This window comes from Lepidochelys kempii, chromosome 2, assembly GCF_965140265.1.
Source record: "Lepidochelys kempii isolate rLepKem1 chromosome 2, rLepKem1.hap2, whole genome shotgun sequence".
Lineage (NCBI taxonomy): Eukaryota > Metazoa > Chordata > Testudines > Cheloniidae > Lepidochelys > Lepidochelys kempii.
In genome coordinates, this window is record NC_133257.1 from 146,747,895 (window position 1) to 146,775,893 (window position 27,999).

At 40.9% G+C, this 27,999-nt stretch overlaps 1 protein-coding gene across 2 annotated transcripts in view; it reads right to left on the bottom strand.

Annotated features, from left to right (window-relative positions):
* SLC12A7 (solute carrier family 12 member 7) overlaps positions 1 to 27,999 on the bottom strand; it is a 334,571-nt gene that overhangs the window by 9,975 nt on the left and 296,597 nt on the right. For both annotated transcript variants that reach the window (XM_073332427.1, XM_073332428.1), the window contains 4 exons: positions 19,248 to 19,417; positions 18,920 to 19,051; positions 8,740 to 8,847; positions 1,314 to 1,495 (listed from right to left, as the gene is read on the bottom strand). In XM_073332427.1, the coding sequence (XP_073188528.1) occupies positions 1,314 to 1,495; positions 8,740 to 8,847; positions 18,920 to 19,051; positions 19,248 to 19,417 (592 nt within the window). The remainder of the gene's footprint in view (positions 1 to 1,313; positions 1,496 to 8,739; positions 8,848 to 18,919; positions 19,052 to 19,247; positions 19,418 to 27,999) is intronic.

A 27,999-nucleotide genomic window follows, 5' to 3' on the forward strand; every position in this document is an offset into this window, starting at 1 on the left:
ATACACAAGAACCAGGGAACACAGCCTAAATTAAATCAGATTTGACTTACAGATTTCCCCACTCTCTACATGGAAGAGAAACAAACATGAAACTACATTGCTTTATGCTATTTGGTGCATTTTTAAATATAGCAACTTCAGCTGATAAAACACTGTACAACTTTTGTGGTCTGAATTAAACTTTCCCTCATTGACAAGTAGTATAATTTTAGAGTTCTAATATCTAAATAAAAAATGTCAATCTATGTTTTTGCATGAATCAAAAGGTCTGCTACCAGAAAATAATTTAAAAAACAACAATTTTAAGTAAAATATAAGTCAGTTTCTAGTACAGCTTCTGAAGAGAACAGTATTTTAAAGTAAAACTCTATCATAACCAAACTGATATTCTGCATTTGGAATAGGTAAAAAATTCCAAAGAAAACAGGCTCCTAAGTGACAGAAGTTTCATTTTCAAGAGGATCTAAGTTCATTTGACTTTCAGTTTACTATTATTATTATTAAAGGTTAGCTCTTACAAACTTACACATCTACACAGTAAACCTCCCCACCCCTCCATGGCAGTGAGTCTCAAGAGCCCAGGTCAACTAACTTCAGCTTGCAATATGGGGCTAAAAATAACAATGTAGATGTTCCTGCTTGAGTAGGAGACCGAGCTCTGAAACCTAGGATGGAGTAGGGTCTCAGAGCCTGAGCAAGAATGTTTATACTGCTATTTTTAATCCCATAGTGCATGCCCAAGTCAGATGACCTGGGCTCTGATACTCCCTGCTGCAGGAGTTGTCTGCAGTGTAGGCATATCCTTAAGCTCCTGCCTTGCAGCTTACATATGTGGGGAAAACCCTGGTACCTGGGTAGAATCTCATTGACTTCTGAGGGCACAGGGGTCCACCAATCTGTTGTAACTCACAAGAGTGGGGCCTAAGTCTGTTTAATTAGAGTACATGATTGAATGAATTTCTTAGGACAATATTTAGCATCTTCTTTGCAGTTATTTTCAATAAGAACATTATACGTGTAATATGACAAATGTAAAATGTGAAAATGCTTCCTCTAAAGCACGGTTACAAGTAATGCAAATGTATCAGTCACCCAAATTAGCACTTATTGCCCAAACATTCGCCTCCTCTACGCTTCACGTAGGGCCTCATCTTGTAAAAATGTATGCATGTAAATTCTGCCCTTGACTTCAGTGGCACTACTCCTGTCTATAAAATTACTGGCATGCATTTACGTTTTTACACAATGAGGCCTGAAATAATACCAGAAAAAGGATAAAACCAGAAACTTATTAAAATCACATTTGTACTTACGGCTTCATGTTGAAGATATCTTTAAAACCTGTTATATTTGTTTCTCTATTTTTGTGCTTTTCAGCTATAAACTTTTCTTTAGTCCAGGTCATTTGCACTTTTTCAGGTGTAGCAGCAGCAGTATCACACTTAACAACCGCTGCTGAATGGGACGCAGTGTTTCTGTCATGTATTAACTGAGCCTGAAAAAAAATAAAATAAAGAGAACAGGTCAAAATATAGTCGTTTTAGAGAGACAAAGAAATTTAAATCACTGATCTGCACAACCTAAATCAATGGGAGTTGACAGACTTTAATTGGAGCATGATCAGCCCCAAGAGGTTTACAAACTATGATACCTTATGCTGCAAACACATGCTTAACTTTAACATTGAAGCCAACAGAACTACTCAGATACATGAAGTTATTCATTTGTGTTTACTGGGGTCTAATTGAGAGGCTTATTTTTATAATTAAAACTAAAGACAATTTGCTTTAATGAAAATTTGAGTCCAAATTACTGTGCAACTTCAATTCTAATTTGAAGATTTTCCTGGGAATTTCCATATGTTTAAAAAGATGTTTTTCCAAGCTGTGATTAGGGTACCCATTAAGAGTGAAAAAAAGACCAAAAATATATCTGCAAATACTTTGCACTAAGTAGCACTAGCAGAGATATCAGAAACAATTAACACTGAATTGGTATCTGAAATAAAAAAATCAATGTCCCTGTTTAGGACAGCAATAATGTCTAACTGTCTTTCACTGTTATGGAACAGAAGACATTTACAATTACATTAAAAAATGCAAAGGGAGGGAATATTTTGTGTTAGAGATACTTGGATTTTATTTCATTGCTTAAATGGAAATTAACACAAATATGCCCACAGTGTCTAAAGTATGTGGAATATAAAGAAACACTAATGTAATGCCACAAACTAGGATACCCATCTTTGGACATAAACATTTAAAGTGCCATATTTTCATCATAATTGAACTAATAAAGAAATTGATGAGTGACATTTATAGTGTAAAGATTCAGATGTTTCACCAGAATTATACAAATAGTGTTGCTCTCTATTTTTGAGAAGTATATCTTTAGGGGGAGGTTTGCACTCCAACAGTGAAATTGACTTCAGGGGGGCCAGAATTTCATGCTAGGTTTCTGACTAAATGGACTTAGAGATGCTTCAGCACTGGCTATATGCTGCCTGATACATGATAGACTTCTAAATGCAATTTTTATTTTAAATATTTTGAAGGAGTAAAATATGCTTCTCAATTGAACTCCTCAAATTCTAGAAATTACTTAAATGAGAAGGGAGAAGTTGAAGATATCTTTGCTAATTTTCTTGAGACTTTTAGAAATTCCAGACATTACTTCTCAGGAAAATCTATAAATGAGAGAAGATGTAGTATAGTGACAGTTTGTAATAGCAGGTATATACACAAAAGATAGTGCCGTGATAATAAAAATAAATCATAGTAGGTAATACTAAAATCTAAATTTCTTGAGGATTGTTTCCAGACAAGAGAAAGGAGAGGACAAAAAGGTTGTTTTCTATCACATCACTACCTGCATCAATTTTGTTTAACCGCAATTATTTATTTATAGGAGGAAAATGGGCAAATGTTTTGTAAAAAGTTTGAAAGCTTTAGAGAAAAAAATCTGCAATTTCATTTCCGGTCTTTAGTACTACATTTTCTAAAGTGGCACTGTAAGTGTTGTAATGAGAATGGAATATCCAGTCAGTACTACTTCAGACTACCTCTTCTTCTGGATTGTCATTAGGCAGCAGAGCCTGTATATCTTGACCAATGGGCTGTGGACTAGAGTAGCTTTTTCTTCTGACTAAGCCTTGAGACTCATCAGTGATGCTCTGAATCTGGGACGTGAAGGTCACCAAGTACAACCAGCATACAAAAAAAGGATATAATTAATTATGCTACTCAAATAACAATTTGTCTTTATTTAAATAGCTGAAAGTGGGAGTATTCTGAAAACAGATACAGATGCCACTATGTAATTGTGTTTGCCTTTTACAAACATGGTGCTCATTTGCACAAATTAGCATAGCGATGTATTTCTAAAATTTGATTGAAGCACTACTTTGAATTTAAAAGAAACAGAGATCAAAGAGTTATTTTGTACTCAAACAAGCAGACTGTACACAAAAGGAAAAAGATATTTACTTCAATAGAAGGTCACACATGTAAAAATCTAGCTCCATAGTAAGTTAATGAGTTTGTTTTCTTGGTAACAGACAAGAATTTTTACACAAACCCAAAAATAATTTTAGAAAAAACACACACACACAAAACATGTATTGAACAGCCAAACTCAAACACTCGTAATAAGATTACTAAACAACTATTGATATATGTTCAGTTTACATTTAGGTTTTGCCAAGGTATGTTGAATATATTGTGACAGGGTCAGGCCAGGCTATAGGAGAGTAATAGAAGGCAGATATATTAGCCCCAGGCTAAGTAGGTCCCTTTTCCCTGGGTGCCTGAATGCAATCATCTACATATAAGATTCATATCACTATCTGGGGTATACTGGGATGTAGTGTTTTGGAAGGTGAGAGAACAAGCCATCAACAAAAGAAGCAGGAAATCATTTGGGGGCTTCCAGACCCAGTGTGTTTTTACATTAACACAACCACAAACAAGAGCAATAAAAAAGAAGAAATATTGAATTAAGGCCAAAAGGGACCATTATATAGTCAACTTTGACTTCCTGTATAACACCAGCCATTGAATTTTATCCAGTTATTCCTGTATTGAGTCAAATAACTCGAGCTTGACTGAAGTATGTCTTCCAGAAAAGCATTCAGTCTTGATCTGAAGACTTCAACAGACAGGTCATCCACCACTTCCCTTAGTAGTTTGTTTCAATGGTTAATCACCCTTACTATTAAATTCAAATTAGAAACAAGGCACAGATTTTTGTCTACCTTTATCTTCCAGTCATTGGTTCTAATTATAACTGTCTCTGCTATATTAGATTAGAGCCCTTTATTATTTGGTATTTTCTTCCTGTGAAGGTACTTACACACTGTGTTCAAGTCACCTCTTGATTAAATTAAAGAGACTGAGCTTCTTAAATCTCTGTGTACAGCACTTTTTCTCAAATCATTTTTGTGGTTCTTCTCTGCACCATCTTCATTTTTCAATATCCTTTTTAAAGTGAGGACACCGGAACTGAACACAGTATTCCAGTATCTGTCTCACCAATGCTGCATCAGAGGTAAAATCACTTCCCTACTCCCCCAGTTTATTCATTGAAGAATCACATTAGCCCTTTTTGCCAAAGCATCACACTGGGAGCTCTTTTTTAATTGTCTACTGTGACTCTTAAATCCCTTTCTAGAGTCACTGCTTTCCAGGATACAGTCACCCATTCTGTAGGTAAGTTCTGCATTCTTTGGTCCAAGATGTATGACTTGCATTTGTTGTATTAGAAAATGCATTTTGTTTGAACGGGCCCACCTGATCAAGCAATTCAGTTCACTCTGTATGATTGTCCTGTCATCATCATTATTTACCACTCCACCAACTTTTGTACCTCCCTAAAATTTACTTCCAGATCACTGATAAAAATATTGAACCCTGTTATGCTTAGAACAGATTCCTATGGAGCCTCACTAGAAACCCCTGCTTAATGATGTTTCCCACATGGCAACTACTATTCAAAGCCCCCTTCTAAACTAGGATTAGATATGACAGAACTTTCATTTGACTTTATTTCTATGCAATGTTATAAATATTTATGGACTTATTATTATTACTTTGAATAAATTAACGGGAATATGACTTTTCCAAGTGAAGTGACTATAAAGTAATTCAGAATTCACTCTCATAAAGGAAACATACAAGAGGGCTTATCTGTTAGAGAGGCAGTGTTTTCTAATACAAGACTGGCATCTCTGCCACTGACTGACTATGTGGCCATCTCACCTGTGTGTGACAGTTCTCCATTGTTAAAAAGGAATAATACCTCCCTACTTCACAGGCATGTTGTGAGCATTAATGAATGCATGTATTTTGAAGATGACAACACTATCATATAAGCATGAAGTTAAAAAAAGAAGAAAAGAGTATTTTTTTACCTGTGTGAATAAGAGAGCATTCGGGGTGCATAAGATTATTCAAGAATATTGAGATTTAAATAGCAGAAATGAATTTAAGAGATTTTCACTGACGGATTGAAGACATGGTGCAGATATGTGCCAAAATCCAGAGTGTTGCATGAATATATTTTATTTTAAAAATACATTTTTATGAATAAAGCTATGCAACAGTTTTGCCATGATTTTTTTCCTGCAGTAAATTAAATTAAAATGTTGAAACATTATAGACTCACAGACTTTAAGGCCAGAAAGGACCATCATGATAATCTAGTCTGACCTTCTACACATTGCAGACACATAACTTCACTCACGTACTCCTGTAACAGACCCTAACTTGTGGCTGAGTTGCTGAAGTCCTCAAATCATGATTTAAATACTTCAGGTTACAGAGAATCCACCATTTACACAAATTTAAACCTGCAAGTGACCAATGCCCCATGCTGCATAAGAAGGCAAAAAACCCCAGGGTCTCTGCCAATCTGACAGGGGGAGATGGGGGGAATTCCTTCCCAACCCAAATATGGAAACCCTGAGCATGTGTGCAAGACCTGGGAAAGAATTCTCTGTAGTTACTCAGAGCCCTTCCCATCTAGTGTCCCATCACTGGCCATTGGAGATATTTGCAGCTAGCAATCACAGATCAGCTACATGCCATTGTAGGCAGAGTCATCATACCATACCCTCCATAAACTTATCAAGCTCAGTCTTGAATCCAGTTAGGTTTTTGCTACCCCTACTCCCCTTAGAAGGCTGTTCCAAAACTTCACTCCTCTGATAGTTAGAAACCTTCATCTAATTTCAAGCCTAAATGTATTGATGACCAGTTTATATCCATTTTTTCTTGTGTCAACAGTAACACTTCATTTAAACAACTCTCCCTCCCTGGTATTTATTTCTCTGGTGTATTTACATAGAGCAATCGTATCTCCCCTCAGCCTTCTTTTGGTTAGACTAAATAAGCCAAGCTCTTTGAATCTCCTCTCATAAGGTAGGAGACTCAAATTCATCTGATCATCCTAGTAGTCCTTCTCTGCATCTGTTCCAGTTTGAATTAATCTTTCTTAAACATGGGAGACCAGAACTGCACACAGTATTCCAGATGAGGTCTTACCACTGCCTTGTATAATGGTACTAACACTTCCCTGTCTCTACTGCAAATACCTTGCCTCATGCATCCTAGGACTGCTTTAGCCTTTTTCACAGCTGCATCACGTTGGCAGCTCATAGTCATCCTGCGATCAACCAGTACACCCAGATCTTTCTCTTCCTCTGTTGCTTCCAACTGATAAGTCCCCAGCATATAGCAAACATTCTTGTTAGTCTCTAAGTGCATGACTTTGCACTTTGCACTATTAAATTTCATCCCATTTCTATTATTCCAATTTTCAAGATCCTCCAGATCTTCTTGTGTGATAGTCCGGTCCTCCTCCACATTGACAAACTCCCAACTTTTTCTCATCTGCAAATTTTATTAACACACTCCCATTTTTTGTGCCAAGATCATTAATAAAAATGTTAGAAAGGTCCCAAGACTCATCCCTCAGGAACTCCACTACCAACCTCCCTCCAGCCTGAATTCACCTTTCCATATGACCTGTTGTAGATTCCCCTTTAAGCAGTTCCTTATCCACATTTTAATTCTCATATTAATTCCCATCTTCTCTAATTTAAATAATAATTTATCATCTGGAACTGTATCAAATGCCTTACTGAAATCCAGGGAGATTAGATCTGGTACATTTCCTTTGTCCAGAAAAACCCAGTTATCTTCTCAAAGAAAGAGATCAGGTTGATCTGGCATGATCTGCCTTTTGTAAAACCATGTTGTACTTTATCCCAATTACTATTTACATCTATGTTCTTACTACTTTCTCTTTCAAAATTTGTTCCAAGAGCTTGCAGGCAATTGACGTCAAACTAACAGGCCTATAGTTTCCCAGATCACTTTTCTCTCCTTTCTTAAAAACAGGTACTTGTGATGTTCTATATTTTTTTGGTCATCACTCTTACAAGACTATGATAAATTTTGTACAAAGTACACCTTGTGAGATATCATTTGAAAACTCATAATCTGCTGAATATTGTTGTCCTGGCAAAATGTGTGTATCAATATTGTATGAGAAATTATTAGATTCTACTATGTATCGTTGTTATAACATGATCCAAAGCAGTCACAAAACATTTTTTCAGAGACAAAGACACCCTAGTACCCCACTTAGGTGTTAAACAGCTATCAATGTCATTCTTCATCAACAGGAAGGTGTAAACAAGAAATTTACATTTCATCACAGAGACAGTTCAACCCTCACATCCACAAGAGACTATGTGTTGCCTACACCCCAGCTGGGGGTAATCCTCAAAGAGGGGAAGATGATATAAAAATGAGAGACAGTGGGATAGCAAGGCTGGTGCATATATCATTTTCTTTGACAAAATGACGGACTTTCTATGAGCTTGCATTGTTCAGTAGTGTGCTGGACAGCACAAGATGCACATTACTGGGGGAAAGTCTGACACTAAGACTTTGCAGGTGTCACCCTGTATGTAATTCATGAGTGACTAGTCAGTGTGCTCACGTGTTTAGCTGTGAGTAAATTTGCATGCTGAAGGCTGTGTGAGCAGGCCAAGAGTGGCTGTTCTGACAGCAAAGCAGTGTAAAAGGCACCCCAGGCTAGCGATTAAAGGGGACACAGCTGTTCAACAGTCCAAATTGTACTCTGGATAATGTCATAGTACTATATTAGCAATTCTCCGGTCACAGGGTACGACCTCAGAGTTTACGGATTCATTAAAAATCCTTGCTATATGTTAGATATATAGCGTAATTTTCTTAATTGCTTTATCACGTCTTGCAGATTTCAAACGCTGACAAGATGGCAAAAATAGTATTACTGAAAAGTATAAGGTTGCATCATCTATTTAACTCAAAATAATATATTTTAAAATTCTTCAGTTAAATTTTTAAAATCCTTAAAACCCAGGAAAATAGATATGTTTGATGACAAGCATGCAAACACAGATGCTTTTAGTGCAGTATTTTAAACTCCAATCTACTGTTATAGTTATTCTGGAACTGTAGTAATTCTAGTATTTCAGTATTGTTTAGAGCTAATATTAATGACTCATTACACAAAAAGATAAAGTAAATCAAATATTCTCTTACAACTGATAAACCAGTACATAATTCATAACAAAAGAGGTTTTATTTTATTTACTTGTTATGAAATTGTTAGAGATCATGGCCTAGCATTACCATTTCCACTTGCTTATACTGGTTTTCATAAAGTTTATAGTCAAGTTAAATTGTTTACCTCTCTTTCCCTTTCATTCTTAGACAGCTGCATCTGTTTTAACATCTGAGATCTCTGCTCCATCATAAGAGTCTTCTCATATGTGAATGCTGAAATATCATTTTCAAACTGCAAAATAAGTATGCCATCATTAAAAGGAGAAAAATCTCATTTACAACCCCCCTCCCGCCCCATCATTTGGGTAACATCTTGGGGTTTGCTTTAATTTGTGTTAATTTATATCCTAACAGTATTTCCAATATCTAAATGTCTTCTGTTTTCAATGCTTTGGAATTCTAATTTTCAAGTCTACACAGTATTAAAATACTCCTTCAAAAATATGCCACTAGACACTGTATCATATCAGAAAAATTTAAGATACAAGACTTTCCATTGTTCTGTTCTTATACAGACTGCAGGAATGAGGATGGGCTAAAGGCCACCTTTTAAACCATCTTTGCACCTCCTGTATTCTGGCCCCAACCTGCTAATGCACAGGCTTGTAACTGCACCTCTAGCATGCATCCAATGGTGGGAGGGCTTGAGGGGAGTGGTCGTAGTGCAGAACTGACCCAAACTCTACACTGCCTAGGGAACAAGCTAACACTAGGGGTATTTTCTGGGGGACTGATTCCACACAATTTGCAGTCTTTTTATGCACCAAAGAAGAGTAAAGAGGCAAGACTTTAATAAAGAATATGGTCCTTTGTGTCTTGAGACATTGAACAAAAATTAAGTGAAACTATATAATATAACAAAATAGAGATAACATTCCTACTGAGAACAAAATAAATAAAAATATCTATTTAAAATATGCTCTTACAAATTAGTAAAATATTCTAACTGAGGTTGTTATGACTGGAAGAAGTAGTGGCATTAATCAAACTGAAAGTACATTAGAACCACAGAATACCAGAAATAGTTATTTCACACACAACAAAATACAAAGCATAAAACTGGCATTTTGGCAAATAAGAAGCACAAAGAAGTTCTCAGAAGGTAATATTTTGCAAATATATGTGTGACAGTTCTAAAGAACTCATGAGGTAAATCACTACTCAAAATGAATCTCTGAAAGAAATGGTTTTAACATGGTTTTGAAAGGATCACCTGGATTTAGATTGAAATTAGTAAATGCCAGAAGACAGCAATTTCTTCTCCATTACTGTAAATACATTACCAAATCTGAAAATTTCACAAAAAACACAAACCAACATGGACTACAAGATGACTTTGCCAGACCAGAGCTGTTTATCCATCTATCTGTGGACATGTAAATCAAGTATTTGTCTCAATCACAAACACTAGTCTTAGTTAAATGCAGATGAGATTTAACAGGAAGAGGACAGCAGGGGGAAAAAGCTTTGTCTTGGGGTGCACTTTGAAGGTTTGTTGTTCTGTAACTGGGGGACAGGGACAGCACCCTGTTATCCTGAACTCAAAGAAGTAATCAGGCAATGTGATTACATTCATGAAAATGAGATCCCAACTGGTCCTGGTTGGAAATGCTGCAAGAAAGCTTTAGGTCAGATAAGACTGCTTCTAGGCAGATGGGTAGCCTGTTAAAGTTAAGTTTAATCTATAAGAAGCATGTTATACGTCAGTATTATATGTAACCATTTCTGTTTCCACTTATTATCCTTACTCACTATCTCTTAAATCTTAATCTTTGATAATAAATTTACGATTGTTTCACTATACATATATCTCAGTGCTGTGATGTTATATGTTGCTGATCCTGAGAAGTACCAGTCAAGCTGTGTGTAGACTGTTCCTTCAGGAATATTTTACCTGGTAATTTCTGTGAGTATCCAGTGACAAGGGCTGGAAACTACAGGGGGATGCTTTCAGAGTGGCATGGAACCGGGGTGCACCTATTACTAACCTGCATGGCAAAGCAAGGGGTTAGTAGAGCCCTGAAGAGATTGTTTGGGTGACAGACTGGAGGTGTCAGTTAAGCACAAGTTATTCTCACTTTTGCTGAAGCAGAGGGGTAACAAGGGGACTCATCATCCTGGGCACCCCAAGCAAGTGTAACACATATCCTTCATGGCATCATGGGTCAAATGAATCACTCAGTCCTGGCTTCAATACCCACAACCTCGACTCCCTCACTGAAATGGCTCTTGAAGCTAGTGTTTTCATGAATCTCTTGAAGCCTCTCCTAGGCCTTGATTCAGAAAAGCATTTAAGCAAAGGGTAACTCTAAGAACATAAGTAATCTCACCAAAATCAATGGGATTACGAATGTGCTTAAAGTTATGCCTATACTTCACTGGAGTAGGATCCTAATTCTCTTTGCCTTTACAGTCCCCTCTCAAACTGGAAACTCAGAGGAGAGGTTACTTACCTTTCAGTAACTTGAGTTCTTTGAGAAGTGTTGGCCCTATGGGTGCGCTACCAAAGGATATGAGCATGCCCTTGCACTCTCAGCCAGAGATTTGAGTTATCAGTGTCTGCAGGTCTGCGCCTGCATGCTACACTACACAGGAATTAGACTAGATGACCTTTGCAGTCCCTTCTAACCCTATGATTCTATACAGCCTCATGCTTTGGAGTGAGGAAATATGGGGAGAAGTGGACCCGCCACCATTCCAGTTCCTTGTCAACTACAAAGCCAGAGGGGAAAGAGGGTGGGGAGCACCCCTGGAGAGATAATATCTTGAAGAAGTCAAGTTCCTGAAAGGTAAGTAACCTCTCCTTCTTCTTTGAGTATATGTTACTATGGGTGCTCAACCACAGACTCCAAAGCAGTAACTCAACATGGAAGGGGGTGCTGAGGAGGCAGATCCAAGATGGTGCAGAGGACAGCATCAGCAAAAGTTGTGTCTATCTTGGCACAGAAAGAATATTGTAATGTTTTGAGAACATGTGAACTGAGGACCAAATTGCGACCCTGAAAATTTCAGAGATAAGGATGTCTTTGATGAGGGTAATAGAAATGGACTGAGTCTTAGTGGAGTATGCTGCCACTTTGAGGGGGAGTTGTACCACAGCAATCTTGTTTCAGGCTATGATGCCACCCACTTTGATAATCTTTGAGAAGAGATCAATTGTCCTTTCATTCATTCAGAAAAGGATATGAACAGTCTAGGGGAAATCTGGAAATGCCCTGTGAGCATCTGAAGTGTGAAGGCATGTCACTTCTGTGGAGGAGTGAAGCTTGGGGAAGAACATTGGCAGACAGTTATCTTGCCTGATATGGCATAAACCAAGGATTTGGTATAGTGTGATCTCAACATGATAGAAGGCAGTGTAAGATGGGTCAGCCATGAGAGCTCTGAGCCCTCCCACCCTTCTAGCCAAGGTGACAGCTATCAGGGAAAAGGTCTTACAGGAAAGATGGGGGAACAAATCTGCCTGCCATAGGTTCCAAAGGAGGTTTCCTTAAGGTACTGAGAACTAAATTAAGGTTTCAAGAAGATGTGGGGTCCCAATATGAGGGAACAGATTAGATAAACCCCTAAGCAATCTGGCAGTGGTAGCATGACCCGAAAATAAGAGGCCCTCAAAAGGCAAATTAAAGGCCATAATAGCTGCCAGGTATATCATGACAGAACTCATAGGTAGTCCTGTGTTTTTAATTCAAGCAGGTAATCAAGCATCCTGGAGACAGAAGCTTCAAGAGAGTCTACAGATTGACAGGAATACCAGGACAGGAGGCATTTCCACTTCTGCAGTTAAGCTTTTCACGTGGCAGGTGACTTTCTACTATTTAGTACTACGGACTGTACTTCAGATGAACAGTCCACCTCTAAGGTTGAGAACATCGAGGCCTTGAAGATCAGTGATACAAGGTTGGAGTGGCTCATGATGCCCAAGTTCTGTGTTAGGAGGTTCAATTTCAGGGTAAGACGGTGAGGTATCTCTACAAAAAGGTGAAGAGCTGAATAATACACTTGTCTTGTCCAAGAAGGCACTATTAAGGTGACCCTTACCTGCTTCTACCACAGTTTGATTAATGTCCTGAGGAGTAGCATTGTTGAAGAGAAGGCATAGAGGAGGGGGCAAGGATAGAGGAGTAGTACGGCATCTCCTAAAAAGTTGGGACATAGTGCCCCTTTGGAGCAAAAGATGTGGCATTTTGTATTGGTCTGGTTGGCAAAGAGATCCACTGTGGGGAGGCCCCAAACTCCACAAATGTGAAATATCAGGTTGTTGAGCAACCACTTGTGGTCCTGGTGGAAGTTTCTGCTTAGGGCATCTGCCACCGTATTCTGGATACCCAATAGGTAAACAGTGGAAATCTCTATATGGCAGGCAATGCACTAGTTCCGTAGCTTTAGAGATTCCGTATATAAGGACTGGGATCTTGCTCCCCCTCGTTGATTTACATAGTACATCGTTGTACTGTGGTCTATCATTACTCTGACATGGTGTCCCTAAATGTTTAGTCCTGACATGCAAAACAAATCAGCTGTAGCTCTAAAACTTTGATGTAAAACAATATTTCCTGTGGAGACCATCTTTCCTATGCAGTAGATCTTTGCAAGTGGGCTCCCCACATCATCATGATGATTCATGTTCGTGGCAGGTATGAGAATGGTTCTCCCAGACAGATCTGCAAGGGGTCTTGCCACCACCTGAGGAAGTCCAGCACCCGTGAGGGTATGGAAACTTTCTCACTAAGACTGTGCTTGTTTGATGTGTAAATGGTTCTGAGCCAGGCCTGAAGGCATTGGAGATTTAGTTTTGCATGTGATGTGGCAAATGTTGAGGCCAACATGGGAACTAGGAGTTGAAGTCAGGTCCTTACTATCGTCTGGAGACTCAGCTGGAGGGTAGTGACCAGACTGGATATATCAGAGAATCCGCCCTGTGGTAGTGAAGTCTATCCATTGAACAGGTGTTAATGTGGACTTTTCAGGTTGATACGAAGGCCCTGGAATTGGAACAGCATTAGAGCCTTGTTGGCTGTAGACTGGACCTCTAAAGCAGAGTGCCCCTTCAGAAGCCAGTTGTCCAGATGGGGAAGACTTTAATACTGTCTTGACACAGGTGAGTTGCCACTACTGAGAAGACTGTTGTAAAGACCCATGGGGCTGGGAGAGTCTGAAGGGAAACACAGGTATTAATAGCATTCTGAGCCAATGAAGAAGTGCAGAGAAAGTTGAAGGAAGGGTGCACAGCACTGTGAAAATATGTGTGTTGCTGGCTGAGGGCAATAAACCAACCTCTTGATTCAGGGCTGGGTTTATGGAAGTAAAAGTCACCATCCTGAAGTGCTGTGAAAGGATGTAAGTATTCAGGTTCCAGAGGTCTATGATCAGTCTCTAACCATGTTGTTTTGGGAACCAGAACTATTTGGAATAAAACCCTTTTCCCACAAATTCTGGGGGAACTGACTATCATCTCCAACTGCTGTAGGGATTGAACCTCCTGCTTTAAAAGATTCTCATGAGAGGGATGGGGATGGGAGAGAGGCATAGCATAGAAATGGATAGAATATCCCGTAGCCTCCACCTTTAAAATCCACCTGTCAGTGGTGATAAGCTCCCAAGAAGGTAAAATTGTGACATGTGGTCCCTAAAGGGGAAGTGGAAGACTGGTTTGGTCAGCAAATCCACAGAAGGGGATTGTTTGTGGCCCTTGACCAAATTGTCAAAACAGTCATTTGGAAGGGGGCCTGGGTAAGGAGGGTTGCTGTTTGAGCTGGTACTCTCTTTTGGAGTCTGGGCCTCCTTGGAGGAGGTTCCATGGGTTTGAAATAGAACTGTTAAAACCATATTTTGCCATCAGGGCTTGATAATCTGCCACCTCAAAATGGAGAGTAGTGGAAGAATAACATCCTCCTTTATCAGAAGGTGTGGATCTTGAGCGAGCTCGGTGGTTTATCTCGTTAGCTGTATCCACTACCAAGGAGTTGGGAATGGGATAAGAGAAAAAATATTACAGTTCCTTGGCTGGTATGTAATATTTTTTGTCTGCCCATTTGCAGGTAGGTGCAAAAGTGGCAGGGGTCTACCACATATTACGGGCTAGTGAGAAGAGTGCCTGGTTAACAGGCAGTGCAATCTTGGCTTGAGGGGGTGGTATGAAGAAAGTCCATGACAAAGTGCTGGGATTCTTGTACTCTTCAGTGAAAGGTTGAAAAGATTCTCCAATTCTGCCCCAGAACAACCTAAAATCATCTGCATAGGAAGGTGGTGGTGGCATCACTGCGTCCCCCAGGAAGGAGGAGGATTTATTTGGAGTTGTGATGCTGGTGGTTGTCGTGGAGCCTGAGGAATGTCTAAACATGAAACATGAAGATGAGAACCCCATTGAGTTGGTGCCCACAGGCTGTCCAGGGATTTCAACAGGCCCACTGAGGAGGTGAGTAGGGGAAGAGACCCCAGAAAATTCATATTTGGAGGGCTCAGAGCACCTTCTGGAATCTTTTGTATGTTACGATTCCTGATGTCCGATTTGTGTCCATTTATTCTTTTAAATGGTAACATACAAAAGCCAGTAGGAGAACACTTCAGTCTTCCTGGACATTCTATAACAGATTTGAAAGTATTGACACTTGAACAAAAACACTTCAGAAACAGACTTCAAAGAGAAACAGCAGAACTAAAATTCATTTGCAAATTTAACTCCATTAATTTGGGCTTGAATAGCAACAGGGAGTGGCTGGCTCATTACAAAAGCAGCTTTGCCTCTCCTGGAATTGACACCTCCTCATCTATTATAGGGAGTAGACTACGTCCACCCTGATTGAATTAGCCCTGTCAACACTGGTTCTCCACTTGTGAGGTAACTCCCTTCTCTTCAGGTGTCAGTATATAATTCCTGCATCTGTAATTTTCACTCCATACATCTGAAAAAGTGGTTTTTTACCCACGAAAGCTTATGCCCAAATAAATCTGTTAGCTTTTAAGGTGCCACCAGACTCCTTGTTTCTGTTTTTTGGCTCACTCTGGAACTTATGCTTGGGTTGGATTGGGAATGTGTGGAGATGGCAACCATGTCATGCCACATCCAGGGGAACCTCTCCCCCCTGGAATGAAGGAGCTGTTTTAATTGCATAGTCTCAGAGGGTGAGGCATTCTACTAGGTTTCAGAAGGTGCACAGAATGAATACTGTTTTGCTGAGAGGCACTGTACTAATGAGGCCTCTAAGACATTCCAATAATTTTTTATCCTTGAGTAACCAGAGAGTGACTCTTAAGTATCATCTCTTCAGCTTCATCCTCGCTGGAGACCTGCAACTCATGAACCAAGAAGGAAGATGGGTAAACTGCTGGTGTTGGAAGTCCTGCTGACACTTTGACCAATAGCAACGTAGAGAATTTTTGCAAAGTTTTGCTGTGGCTCTGTTTCTTCACATCCACCAAAGCAGCTTCAAAATTCCAACTAGAGAAGCAGTTTCAGGTGGTAAAGCACTTGGCTTAATCAGGGTTTGCTTACTTCAGAGGACAGGATTGTGCATTTTTGCTTCAAGGAATCTTCAAATTATTTTGTGGATAAAATAGCTTGGAACCACACATAGCAATTTCTGACTCTGCCTAGTAGGGAAAAATGGAGTCTTCTCTGCTTGACTTTCCACTGGCATTGCTCACTGAAGTGATGGAGAAGCTGACACCTCTAAATTAGGTACATGCCCCTATATGTTGGTGAAAATCAATGGGAAAATATTTTGGAGACACTTTTGGAGTGGATGGTAAATACCACCAGCGGGTGGGGCGGGGGCGAGACGAAGAGGGAGGGTAAAATGACAGCTTATTTAAAAAAAATGTTGTTAGAGACCCTTGATCAAGAAAACATGGATATTGAGTGGGAATTTAAAACTAAGAGCTAGGAGAATCTTTTGTTGGCAGTGAATCTTTTTGTCAATGTTTTTGTCTGATTTTATTTTATTTGTGATAGGTTGGCATAGGTAGCCAAATACATTTTGCTTGTGTTAAGAAAATTCTTACAACCATTTCATTGAAAAGCTCTAGCTCTTCTATGCTTTGAAGCAAGGGCTTGAAATTTGGCATAGATGTCACCCTGTCATCAGGGATGTGCCTTTTTCCATTCCTGTAAAAATCTCCCCAAATTTGGCCAAGTTATAAACCTTTGAAAAATCTCATGCTCTTAGAATTTGGCAGCTAGATTACCAGAAAATCCCTTCTGAATTAGGCATGCTCCATCCCTCACAGCTCCTATGTTCTTATTGGACTGCACATGCACCATTGCCACAGAGGGACTGAACATGCTCCATCCCAGAGATTCAGAGGCTGAGAAGGACTTCCTGCAATTCCTGCTCCTGCTCTCCACTGAGCATTGTAACTGATAGCAGGAAGACAATCTCTCTTATGCCCTCAAGGCTCCTTTGCTGGGCCCAGGTAATGTGGAGGAGGAAGCTGCCTGACTGAATGCAGAAGGGACAAGAGGGAGAGGGAGGTGGAGGTAGTAGATTGGGACTGAGAAGGAAGTGGAGAAGAGGGAGAGTGGCTTGGAAGGAGACAGGGACAAGGAGCCTAGGGTGGGAAGGTGTAAGGGAATTAGGACATCGAACCTAGTGAGGAGACTGAGAGTAGGGGTGGAAATACTGAGAGTAGGGGTGGAAAGACTGAGATTGGATGTGGAGACTGTAAGCCAGAGTTGGGGGGCAGAATGGGACTGACTGGGAAAGGAGACATTTAGAACTTATTTTTGGATTCCTTGCTCATCACAAGCTCTCACATAGCAGCATCCACAACTTTCTACCATCTCCTGTTGGCTAGAACAGTCTGTCACATCATGGTGGATGATGACTTGGCCTTAGATATACCCATCTCTGTCACCTTCTGCCTGGCCTAAAGAAATTCAATATGTCTGGGCATGAAGCCATCACCCTTAAGAAACTCTAATACAGAGCACTACAGCATGTCTCCTTCCTGACTATGACAGTGCAAATGTAATTCAGCCCCCTGTGTGTGTAGTGATCACAGACTATTGTTCTTTGTTTGTTCTCCTGCCTCATTTGTTGCAGAAATTGGAAGGTGTGTAGTCAATGAGGCAGGGGATTACAGGAAGAGAAATAATGGTCATATGGCTAAGGCAACTGAATGCTGCCCTGGAGAACTGGTTTCAAATCTTCATCTCTGCCAGTGAATTCCTATACTAGGCAAGTTATGTTGACCAAACTTTTCCCAGGTGTCACTAATTGTGTGTTCCTCTTTTTTTTTAGCCCAACATGAGGTATCTGGGGCCTGATTTGCAGAAGCTCTGAACATTCACACCTACAGCTGAAGTCAATTGGAGCTGTGCTTTGAACATATAAAGTGCTGTACAATACTAAAATCACTTAAAAATGAGGCCATAATCATCTCAGATTGGGGACCCAAAATTAGTGGACACTTTTGACAATGTTTGCCTTAATTTCTTTGTGCCTGAGTTTATAAATAGGAATAATAGCCCCAGTCTCATGGGGTATTATGAAAATTAATTAATGTTGCTGAAGCACTTCAATACTTATTCTAATCAGTGCCAAAGAAAAGACTATGAGGAAATTCATAATTCTGTATTCATAGTAGGGTTTGAATAGTGTACAGTGAACAAAACGGGGGTCACACATTAAACTCTATGGATAAAACAAAATTTTGAATAGCTGCTCATTCAATGAATATTTTCCATCTTGTGCACTGAATGAGGCGGGGTCTTATGGAAAAAATAGTTTGTGATCATGTAATTAAAACCTGTATCATAAAGCATACGTACAAGGGGGTCAAACTGAGATTGCAGGCAACATGAATTCTCTCTTTCCTTAGTTTTGAGTATTTTTAATATAGTTTTCTGTGTGTAATTTATATTTATAAAACAACAACAGGGAATTTTTTCTCTCCACTCTTTTAAAGTAACTAGGAAATGAAATACAAAAATTTATGGTAATGCAATATTAAGGTTGCCCAGTTAAAATCACAGTCAGAAAACACACGTGTTAAGGTACAATATGGAACCTTAACTCAACCATATTGCATATGTGCAGTATTTGACCTATGTGTGACCTATTACTGCTTATATTGTAAAAAATACACCATAAAATATATAGGATGCATTATGTGGTTGAGTTAACATTGCTGTAGGAACATTAAATTTTGCTTTTCCTGCCATTTTAGGCCAAATACTACAATCCCTTACTTAGTTTACCCTCCAAATGTCATTAGGCAAAAGAAATTCTAGGAGTCTGAAGAAGAACTTCCAAGTTTAGTTCAAGGTTTTCAGGTAACAGATAAAATATATAGGAGCTTACCATTTCAACAACCTCCACCTCAGCATTAAGTCGAAGATGATACAAAAATATCTGAAGGTCCTTTTTCATTTGAATGCTGTTGTCATCCATTTGGGCAACAGTGAAGATACGCATTTTGCATTTTCTCCACACCTATGTAAGGGAAAAGGCATTTTATATGACAAACGTAGAAATAATTTTTCCCCTTCTGTTCACAGTCCTTTAAACAGCTAAGTAAAAAAGTATATAAGAATTTATTTAGTAATTTTATGTAATGCTTAGTGGAAAAAAAAGTCATTCCTACTCATTTTCTAAGACAAGATTTCCCTTTTTGAGTCATATACGGTACCTTGTGTTGTCGAAGCAGGAAAGGAAGCAACATCAGCATGCCACCATCATGAACAATCCACCACACATCTACATTCCCTTCAGAAAAGCGCTCTTGATTTGTTGGAAACAAATCAATGTTTTTAGCGACCAGTAGAGCTTGTTGTGCTGCTGTTGTTTCTCGGACTGTATCTGAAATCAGAAAATTTGAATGAAAATTCGGAGTTGCTGAAGAAGACTATTAGATGGCCAAAAATCCACAATGCCACTATTGTGAAAGAGGATAATTCTGGTTAAAAGCCTATCCTGCTTAAGAGAGGAAGCAAAGACAGCAATCTCACACATCCACATCCACACAAGGTGGATAAAAATTAACCATTTTTTCAAAATTGATTGTTTAATTTAAATAAGATTTCTTTATTTGAAAAATAAACCTATTTGAAATTTGAAAATATGCCAACCTATATTAATACCATAACTTAAAATAATGTAAATTAAATTTAAAAATAACATTGACATGGTATATTTGTGCTGCTGAAGTTTTAAAGAAAGTCAGACCACAGAACTGGTGGAAGTCACTGGCTAAGCACCTGGAAACAGAGTTTGGTAAAGTGTTAATTCGGCTTTGACAGCAGTATCCTCTTCCACAGGTGCAGAGATAATACCGGTACTATCTTTCTTTTCAGTTTTTCAACTAGATCAGTTGAAAGTTGAGAAAATAACTGGAGGTTGAAAAAGCAGGAAAATTTGTTTCCTTCTTCTAATCTCTGAATATAAACTAGGTGCAAGAGGATGAGATCAACTAGTTCAAAAATATGGAAGGGCATGATGACCAGAAACAATTAGTTCAGTTCACTAACTAAAGATAATACTTTAGTATCTTAATAAACCAGTTAGTTTTAATAACAGTTAGCTTTAATAAACCAGTTAGTTTTCAATGCAAAGCAAGTTCTGATAAACTTACTTTTTCTTCTTTTGTATTCAATACACTTAAGATAGTTTAGTTAACTAATAAAAAAATATGGAAATCACGTTTTTGTTCATTTTAAATTGAATTCCAATTTCCATCCAAAAGCAGAGTGACAGAAATTATGAGTAAAAATTTAATCAGCATCTAGTAAACAAGAAATGTGTCATTCACCATTTTCTAACATAATAAAAAGATTTAAAGCATAAAAATTTGAATAAATATATGTTAAGCTATATAAGGTATCGACCCTGCATTGCATAACAGAAACCGAAGATTTCCTGGACAGACGTCAGGATACGCTTCTACGGACACAACGTTCTGAAGATTCAGAGCAGGCTGCACTGCGGGGACAGGAGGACGGTGAAGAAATTTGGCAGCATGTGACCTCCAGAAGAAGAAAGGGGAGCGTCCATGTACCAGCAATGCAGATACAGGTAAGCAACCGTTTTCATGTTCTCTCCACAGGTACTAATGCGGAGAGTGGACCAGATGATACATCTGAGGGAAGGGAACAGAAGGAGACTCCGCCGATTGGAAAGCATGAGATGTGCTGTCCTAGGGTTGGGGGTTCCACAACCACCGCTCCCAAGAGGAGGAGGCAGGTGGTGGTGGTCGGGGACTCTCTCCTGAGGGGGACTGAGTCATCTATCTGCCGTCTTGACTGGGAAAACCAAGAAGTCTGCTGCTTGCCAGGAGCTAGGATTCACGATGTGATGGAGAGATTGCTGAGACTCATCAAGCCCTCGGATCTCTACCCCTTCCTGCTTCTCCACATGGGTAGCAATGATATTGCCAAGAATGACCTTGAGCGGATCACTGCAGACTACATGGCTCTGGGAAGAAGGATAAAGGAGTTTGAGGCGCAAGTGGTCTTCTCATCCATCCTCCCCGTGGAAGGAAAAGGCCTGGGTAGAGACTGTCGAATCGTGGAAGTCAATGAATGGCTACGCAGGTAGTGTCGGAGAGAAGGCTTTGGATTCTTTGACCATGGGATGGTGTTCCAAGAAGGAGAAGTGCTAGGCAGAGACGGGCTCCATCTAACGGAGAGAGGGAAGAGCATCTTCGCAAGCACGCTGGTTAACCTAGTGAGGAGGGCTTTAAACTAGGTTCACCGGGGGAAGGAAACCAAAGCCCTGAGGTAAGTGGGGAAGTGCGATACCGGGAGGAAACACGAGCAGGAGCGTGCGAGAGGGGAGGGCTCTTGCCTCATACTGAGAAAGGGGGGACGATCAAAGACTTATCTCAAGTGCCTATACACAAATGCAAGAAGCCTGGGAAACAAGCAGGGAGAACGGGAAGTCCTGGCACAGTCAAGGAATTATGATGTGATTGGAATAACAGAGACTTGGTGGGATAACTCACATGACTGGAGTACTGTTATGGATGGATATAAACTGTTCAGGAAGGACAGGCAGGGCAGAATAGGTGGGGCAGTTGCATTGTATGTAAGGGAGCAGTATGACTGCTCAGAGCTCCGGTATGAAACTGCAGAAAAACCTGAGAGTCTCTGGATTAAGTTGAGCAGTGTGAGCAACAAGGGTGATGTCATGGTGGGAGTCTGCTATAGACCACCGGACCAGGAGGATGAGGTGGACGAGGCTTTCTTCCGGCAACTCGCAGAAGTTACTAGATCACAGGCCCTGGTTCTCATGGGAGACTTCAATCACCCTGATATCTGCTGGGAGAGCAATACAGCAGTGCACAGACAATCCAGGAAGTTTTTGGAAAATGTAGGGGACAATTTCCTGGTGCAAGTGCTGGAGGAACCAACTAGGGGCAGAGCTCTTCTTGACCTGCTGCTCACAAACCGGGAAGAATAAGTAGGGGAAGCTAAAGTGGATGGGAACCTGGGAGGCAGTGACCATGAGATGGTCGAGTTCAGGATTCTGACACAGGGAAGAAAGAAGAGCAGCAGAATACAGACCTGGATTTCAGAAAAGCGGACTTTGACTCCCTCAGGGAACTGATAGGCAGGATCCCTTGGGAGAATAACATGAGGAGGAAAGGAGTCCAGGACAGCTGGCTATATTTTAAAGAATCCTTACTCAGCTTACAGGGACAAACCATCCCAATGTGTAGAAAGAATAGTAAATATGCCAGGCGACCAGCTTGGCTTAACAGTGAAATCCTTGCAGATCTTAAACACAAAAAAGAAGCATACAAGAAGTGGAAGATTGGACGAATGACCAGGGAAGAGTATGCTCGGGCATGCAGGAAAGCCAAATCACACCTGGAGTTGCAGCTAGCAAGAGAAGTTAAGAGTAACAAGAAGGGTTTCTTCAGGTATGTTGGCAACAAGGAAAAAGACAAGGAAAGCGTGGGCCCCTTACTGAATGAGGGAGGCAACCTAGTGACGGAGGATGTGGAAAAAGCTAATGTACTCAGTGCTTTTTTTGCCTCTGTCTTCACAAACAAGGTCAGCTCCCTGACTACTGCACTTGGCAGCACAGCATGGGGAGGAGGTGAACAGCCCTCTGTGGAGAAAGAAGTGGTTCAGGACTATTTAGAAAAGCTGGACGAGCACAAGTCCGTGGGGCCGGATGCGCTGCATCCGAGAGTGCTAAAGGAGTTGGCGGATGTGATTGCAGAGCCATTGGCCATTATCTTTGAAAACTCATGGCGATCGGGGGAACTCCCGGACGACTGGAAAAAGGCTAATGTAGTGCCCATCTTTAAAAAAGGGAGAAAGGCGGATCCTGGGAACTACAGGACAGTCAGCCTTACCTCAGTCCCCGGAAAAATCATGGAGCAGGTCCTCAAGGAATCAATTCTGAAGCACTTAGAGGAGAGGAAAGTGATCAGGAACAGTCAGCATGGATTCACCAAGGGCAAGTCATGCCTGACTAATCTAATTGCCTTCTATGAAGAGATAACTGGCTCTGTGGATGAGAAGAAAGCGGTGAACGTATTGTTCCTTCACTCTAGCAAAGCTTTTGAGACCGTCTCTCACAGAATTCTTGCCAGCAAGTTAAAGAAGTATGGGCTGGATGAATGGACTATAAGGTGGATAGAAAGTTGGCTAGATTGTCGGGCTCAACGGGTAATGATCAATGGCTCCATGTCTAGTTGGCAGCCAGGATCAAGTGGAGCGCCCCAAGGGTCGGTCCTGGAGCCGGTTTTGTTCAATATCTTCATAAATGATCTGGAGGATGGTGTGGATTGCACCCTCAGCAAGTTTGCAGATGACACGAAACTGGGAGGAGAGGTAGATACGCTGGAGGGTAGGGATAGGATATAGAGGGACCTAGACAAATTAGAGGATTGGGCCAAAAGAAATCTGATGAGGTTCAGCAAGGAGAAGTGCAGAGTCCTGCACTTAGGACGGAAGAATCCCATGCACTGCTACAGACTAGGGACCGAATGGCTAGGCAGCAGCTGTGCAGAAAAGGACCTACGGGTTACAGTGGACGAGAAGCTGGATATGAGTCAACAGTGTGCCCTTGTTGCCAAGAAGGTCAATGGCATTTTGGGATGTATAGGTAGGGGCATTGCCAGCAGATCGAGGGAATGTGATCGTTCCCCTCTATTAGACATTGGTGAGGCCTCATCTGGAGTACTGTCTCTAGTTTTGGGCCCCACACTACAAGAAGGATGTGGAAAAATTGGAAAGCGTCCAGCGGAGGGCAATAAAAATGATTAGGGTACTGAAACACATGACTTATGAGGACAGGCTGAGGGAACTGGGATTGTTTAGTCTGTGGAAGAGAAGAATGAGGGGGGATTTGATAGCTGCTTTCAACTACCTGAAAGGGGGTTCCAAAGAGGATGGATCTAGACTGTTCTAAGTGGTAGCAGATGACAGAACAAGGAGTAATGGTCTCAAGTTGCAGTGCGGGAGGTTTAGGTTGGATATTAGGAAAAACTTTTTCACTAGGAGGGTGGTGAAACAATGGAATGTGTTACCTAGGGAGGTGGTGGAATCTCCTTCCTTAGAAGTTTTTAAGGTCAGGGTTGACAAAGCCCTGGCTGGGATGGTTTAGTTGGGGATTGGTCCTGCTTTGGGCAGGGGTTTGGACTAGATGACCTCCTGAGGTCCCTTCCAACCCTGGTATTCTATGATTCTATGATAACTGCTTAAATAATATATATATATATATTATGTGTATATCTATCGGCCACACTACACTACATCTGCACTATAAATTTTGTTGATGCAAGTTATATTGGCATTCAGCTGTCAAAATTTGTATATCACTCGTGCATAATTTGCTCCTTGCGTTGGCATTGTGTGTACTCACCAGGAGTTCTTGTGTCAATGCACAATGCAGTTCATCACAGCTAGGTATCAGTGTACCATGTGCCACCATCTGACATGGTGCCTTTTAGGAAATGTTTGCAATATGTTCTGGGACAGAAATGACTTGCCCAAAGATCTCTGGGAGCTAGGAGTTAAGTTTCCAGCATGCAACTTATTCCATGCTATCCATATCCCAGAATTTTTGTGCTTTTAAAAAATTTTCCCACCAACACACTCAGCACTTTTTGGTGTCCATTATCTTTGACAGACACATTGAGTCCCACAGAGGTCTGCACTATTCTCTCAAACACTGGAAATACAGGACACACAATTCTCCTGTATTTACAGACCCACAAGAAGTACTGCAAAAACAGTTTGCTCAGGGACACAGCAAACAACAATTCAAGATTGTTGATGGAGTTCATGGAGCCGCTGCTGACAGTGGAGTGCCACTTCTGGGCCTGAGAAATTAACACTGACTGGTGGGTTTGCATCATAATTCAAGTGTGGGATGACAAACTGCAGATGTGAAAGATCACATCTTTGGATCTATGTGCTGAGCCCACCATAGCCCTGTAGAACAGGGATACCAAAATGAAAGTTCCATTGACAGTGGAGAAGCGAGTGGTGCTTACACTCTGGAAGTGTGCAACACTGGATTACTACTGGTCAGTTGGAAAACATTTTGGAGTTGGAAAATCTACAGTGGTGGTTGTTGTCATGTGGGCTATTAATTATCTCCTATTACACAGAACTGTGACTCTTAACAATGTGCAGGACACAGTGGATAAATTAGCAGCAAATGGGGTTCCCAAATTCTGGTAGGGTGATAGATGGTACACATATCCTACGTTGGCACAGAGTACATCAAAAGAAAGCTCTATTTTTCTATGGATATGCAAGCTTTGGTGGATCACCAGAGATACTTCACCAGTATTACTGTGGACTGGTCAGGGAAGATGTGCTTGCATCTTTAAAAACACAGGACTGGTCAGAAAGCTGCAAGCCGGGACATTCTTTCCCAACCGGCAGACTACCACTGACAATATGGCAATGACAATAGTGATTCAGGGGGACCCAGTCTATCCCTTGTTTCCCTGGCTCATGAAGCTGTGTGTGGCTACCTCAACCAGCACCAAGAAATGATTCAGCTACTACCTCAGCAGGTTCAGAATGACAGTCAAATGTGATTTTAATAGACTGAAGGTGTTTACTCAATACAATGGATCTCAGTGACAAAAATATCCCAATGGGTAGCTGCCTGTTGTGTCCTACATAATATCTGTGAGGCAAAAGGGAGAAAAGCTGCTGCCAGGGTGGAGAGCAGAGGTGGAGCAGCTGTCTGCTGACTTTGAACAGTGAGTCAAACAGTGAGGCTGTTACAAGTGCTTAACAAGGAACTGTGCAACTGAAGAAAGTTTTGAAAGAGCACTTTAACAGTCAGCCATTGTTCTGTGTTGCAGTGGTTTCTGGGCCAGGAGTTTTGCGTTCTGTTAGGAATTATGATTCAGGTACATTTATAAATTTGACTAGATGTTTTATTGAAACTATGGATTATGTTACGTTTGCTGTACCATTATAAATATTGGACTGTGTGTTTTCTTGAACTAGGAGTTCTGTGGTGCTTTACAAGTGCTGGGTGCTTTGAGTATTCGTATGCATTCTGCAATATGGGTTGTAAACTAATAAAGATAATTCAATTTTCCATAAACAGAAATTTCTTGAGTGGCAAAAAGAGTGCAGTTTAACAATGCGCAAAAAACAAGAGGCAATGCATTACAAACCTTTAACATAAATTAACAGACTCGGATTTTGAAATTGGAAAGGCAACAAACATTTCTGTCTGCTTCAGTGCACAAGTATAGTCCATTGTGACTACTCATACATTAACCATAGTTCTCACAGGTCAGGGTGTGTGAAGTTGTGGTTTTCTTTGCTGTTCCCTGGCATGGAGTGGTAGGAGTAAGGATGCAGCATGTGATACCAAGTGGTATGTTGGGAATGTAAGGAGATGCTACCATGGAGTTCTCAAAGAACTGAAAAGGGTGGAGACTTTAGGATTTTGGGACCTGTAGGTCAACCAGGGTCTGCAGCATTTGGATATGCTGCTGCCTCAGAAGACTCATTATGTTCAAATGCATATCACTGCATGTCCTTATGGGGTTCCCAGGCCTTTCTCCTGTCTCCTCTTCCCTTCTACAGGCCATCTGCCATGTTGACCCTCCAGGCCCTTTGTTTACAGTCCTATGCAGCACTGGCTTGCAGGATCTCACAGAACACATCCTCCTAGTCCTCTTCTCTTTCCTTCTCATCAAGGTCAGGTGTTCTGGGGATCTGGAGAGGGTACACCTCCAGGCCGCCACGCCAGAAGCTGCTGATAAAAACAGAGATGTGTCATTGGATTTATAGTCACAACAGAAAGGGAGAGACACGTTTCAAAATTCCCTTCCCTTACCCCCATAAAAAAGTGTAATAAGACATAACTATTGACACTTCAGCCTTGGGAACCCTCTGCAGAGCACTGCTCTCCAGCTCCAACCATAGGGATTGGGAGTGGGGAAAGAGAAAGAATTTTAATTGCATGAAACAATAAAATGTTGGTCCACCTTCCATGGGTATGAATATAGGGCAATGGCATTGAATATTGGCACTATTTTCCAAAGCTGGTGGTGATTTTAGCTGATATCTCACTCCTGAGGCCTGGGCCTCACCCCCTGGGCCTGCATGCCACTAGCCTGTGTACTGTAATGGTGCCAGCTGAACTCATTGCAGACTGATGTGGGAAAGTGTCCTATCTCAGAGGAAGAAATAAGGTAGCCATCCCTAGAAGCCTTTGGGACTGGATTGCAGAGTATCTCCATGAAAATTTCAGAGATCTCTCAGGAAGATACAATGGGCATCTCTGTGTATATAAACAAACTGCTCCGCATGGTACCCTCTTCTCCCCACACCCACCTAACCCAAAAAGGGAATGAAAAGCACATACCAACTCTACTTCTATTTTTTGTACTGCTACCTTTTCTCGTACTAGTAAAAGAATGAAACAGCAATGTGTGTGTCTTGCGGATGGGCCAGGTGCCATCTTTATATTTAAGCACTGTAAGGAAAAACACATGCACACACTTACCTGAGGTCACTGCCTCTTCACTGGGTGTACCCGTGCTCAGCTGGTGGGACTGGCTAAACTGTGGAGGTGTCTCAAACATTTCTGTCTTCCCTCTGCTCTTCCTCACTGTTCATGGTGTGGGTGGTCTTGCGTCCTCTGAGGTATCCATGGTAGTGGGGTCCTGGTGGGGTCTCCACCAGGTATGGCATACAGCTCACTGTGAAGGCAGCAGATCTAGTATCCTACTCCTAGTATCATGGCTAGTTGGCAGTTGAACACGAGGGAGAGCCACTAGGTATACTCAGTAAAGTGAGCAATCAGGAAAAGGCATTCCAAAAATCCATGGCAGTGGCTTCTGGTTTCTGTGACCCCTGAGCAATGGAGTTCACAATTATGACCAGAATGGCCAGCGTTGCAGGAAATGGAGCATTGCAGGAGAACTGCTAACTTTACGTCACTAA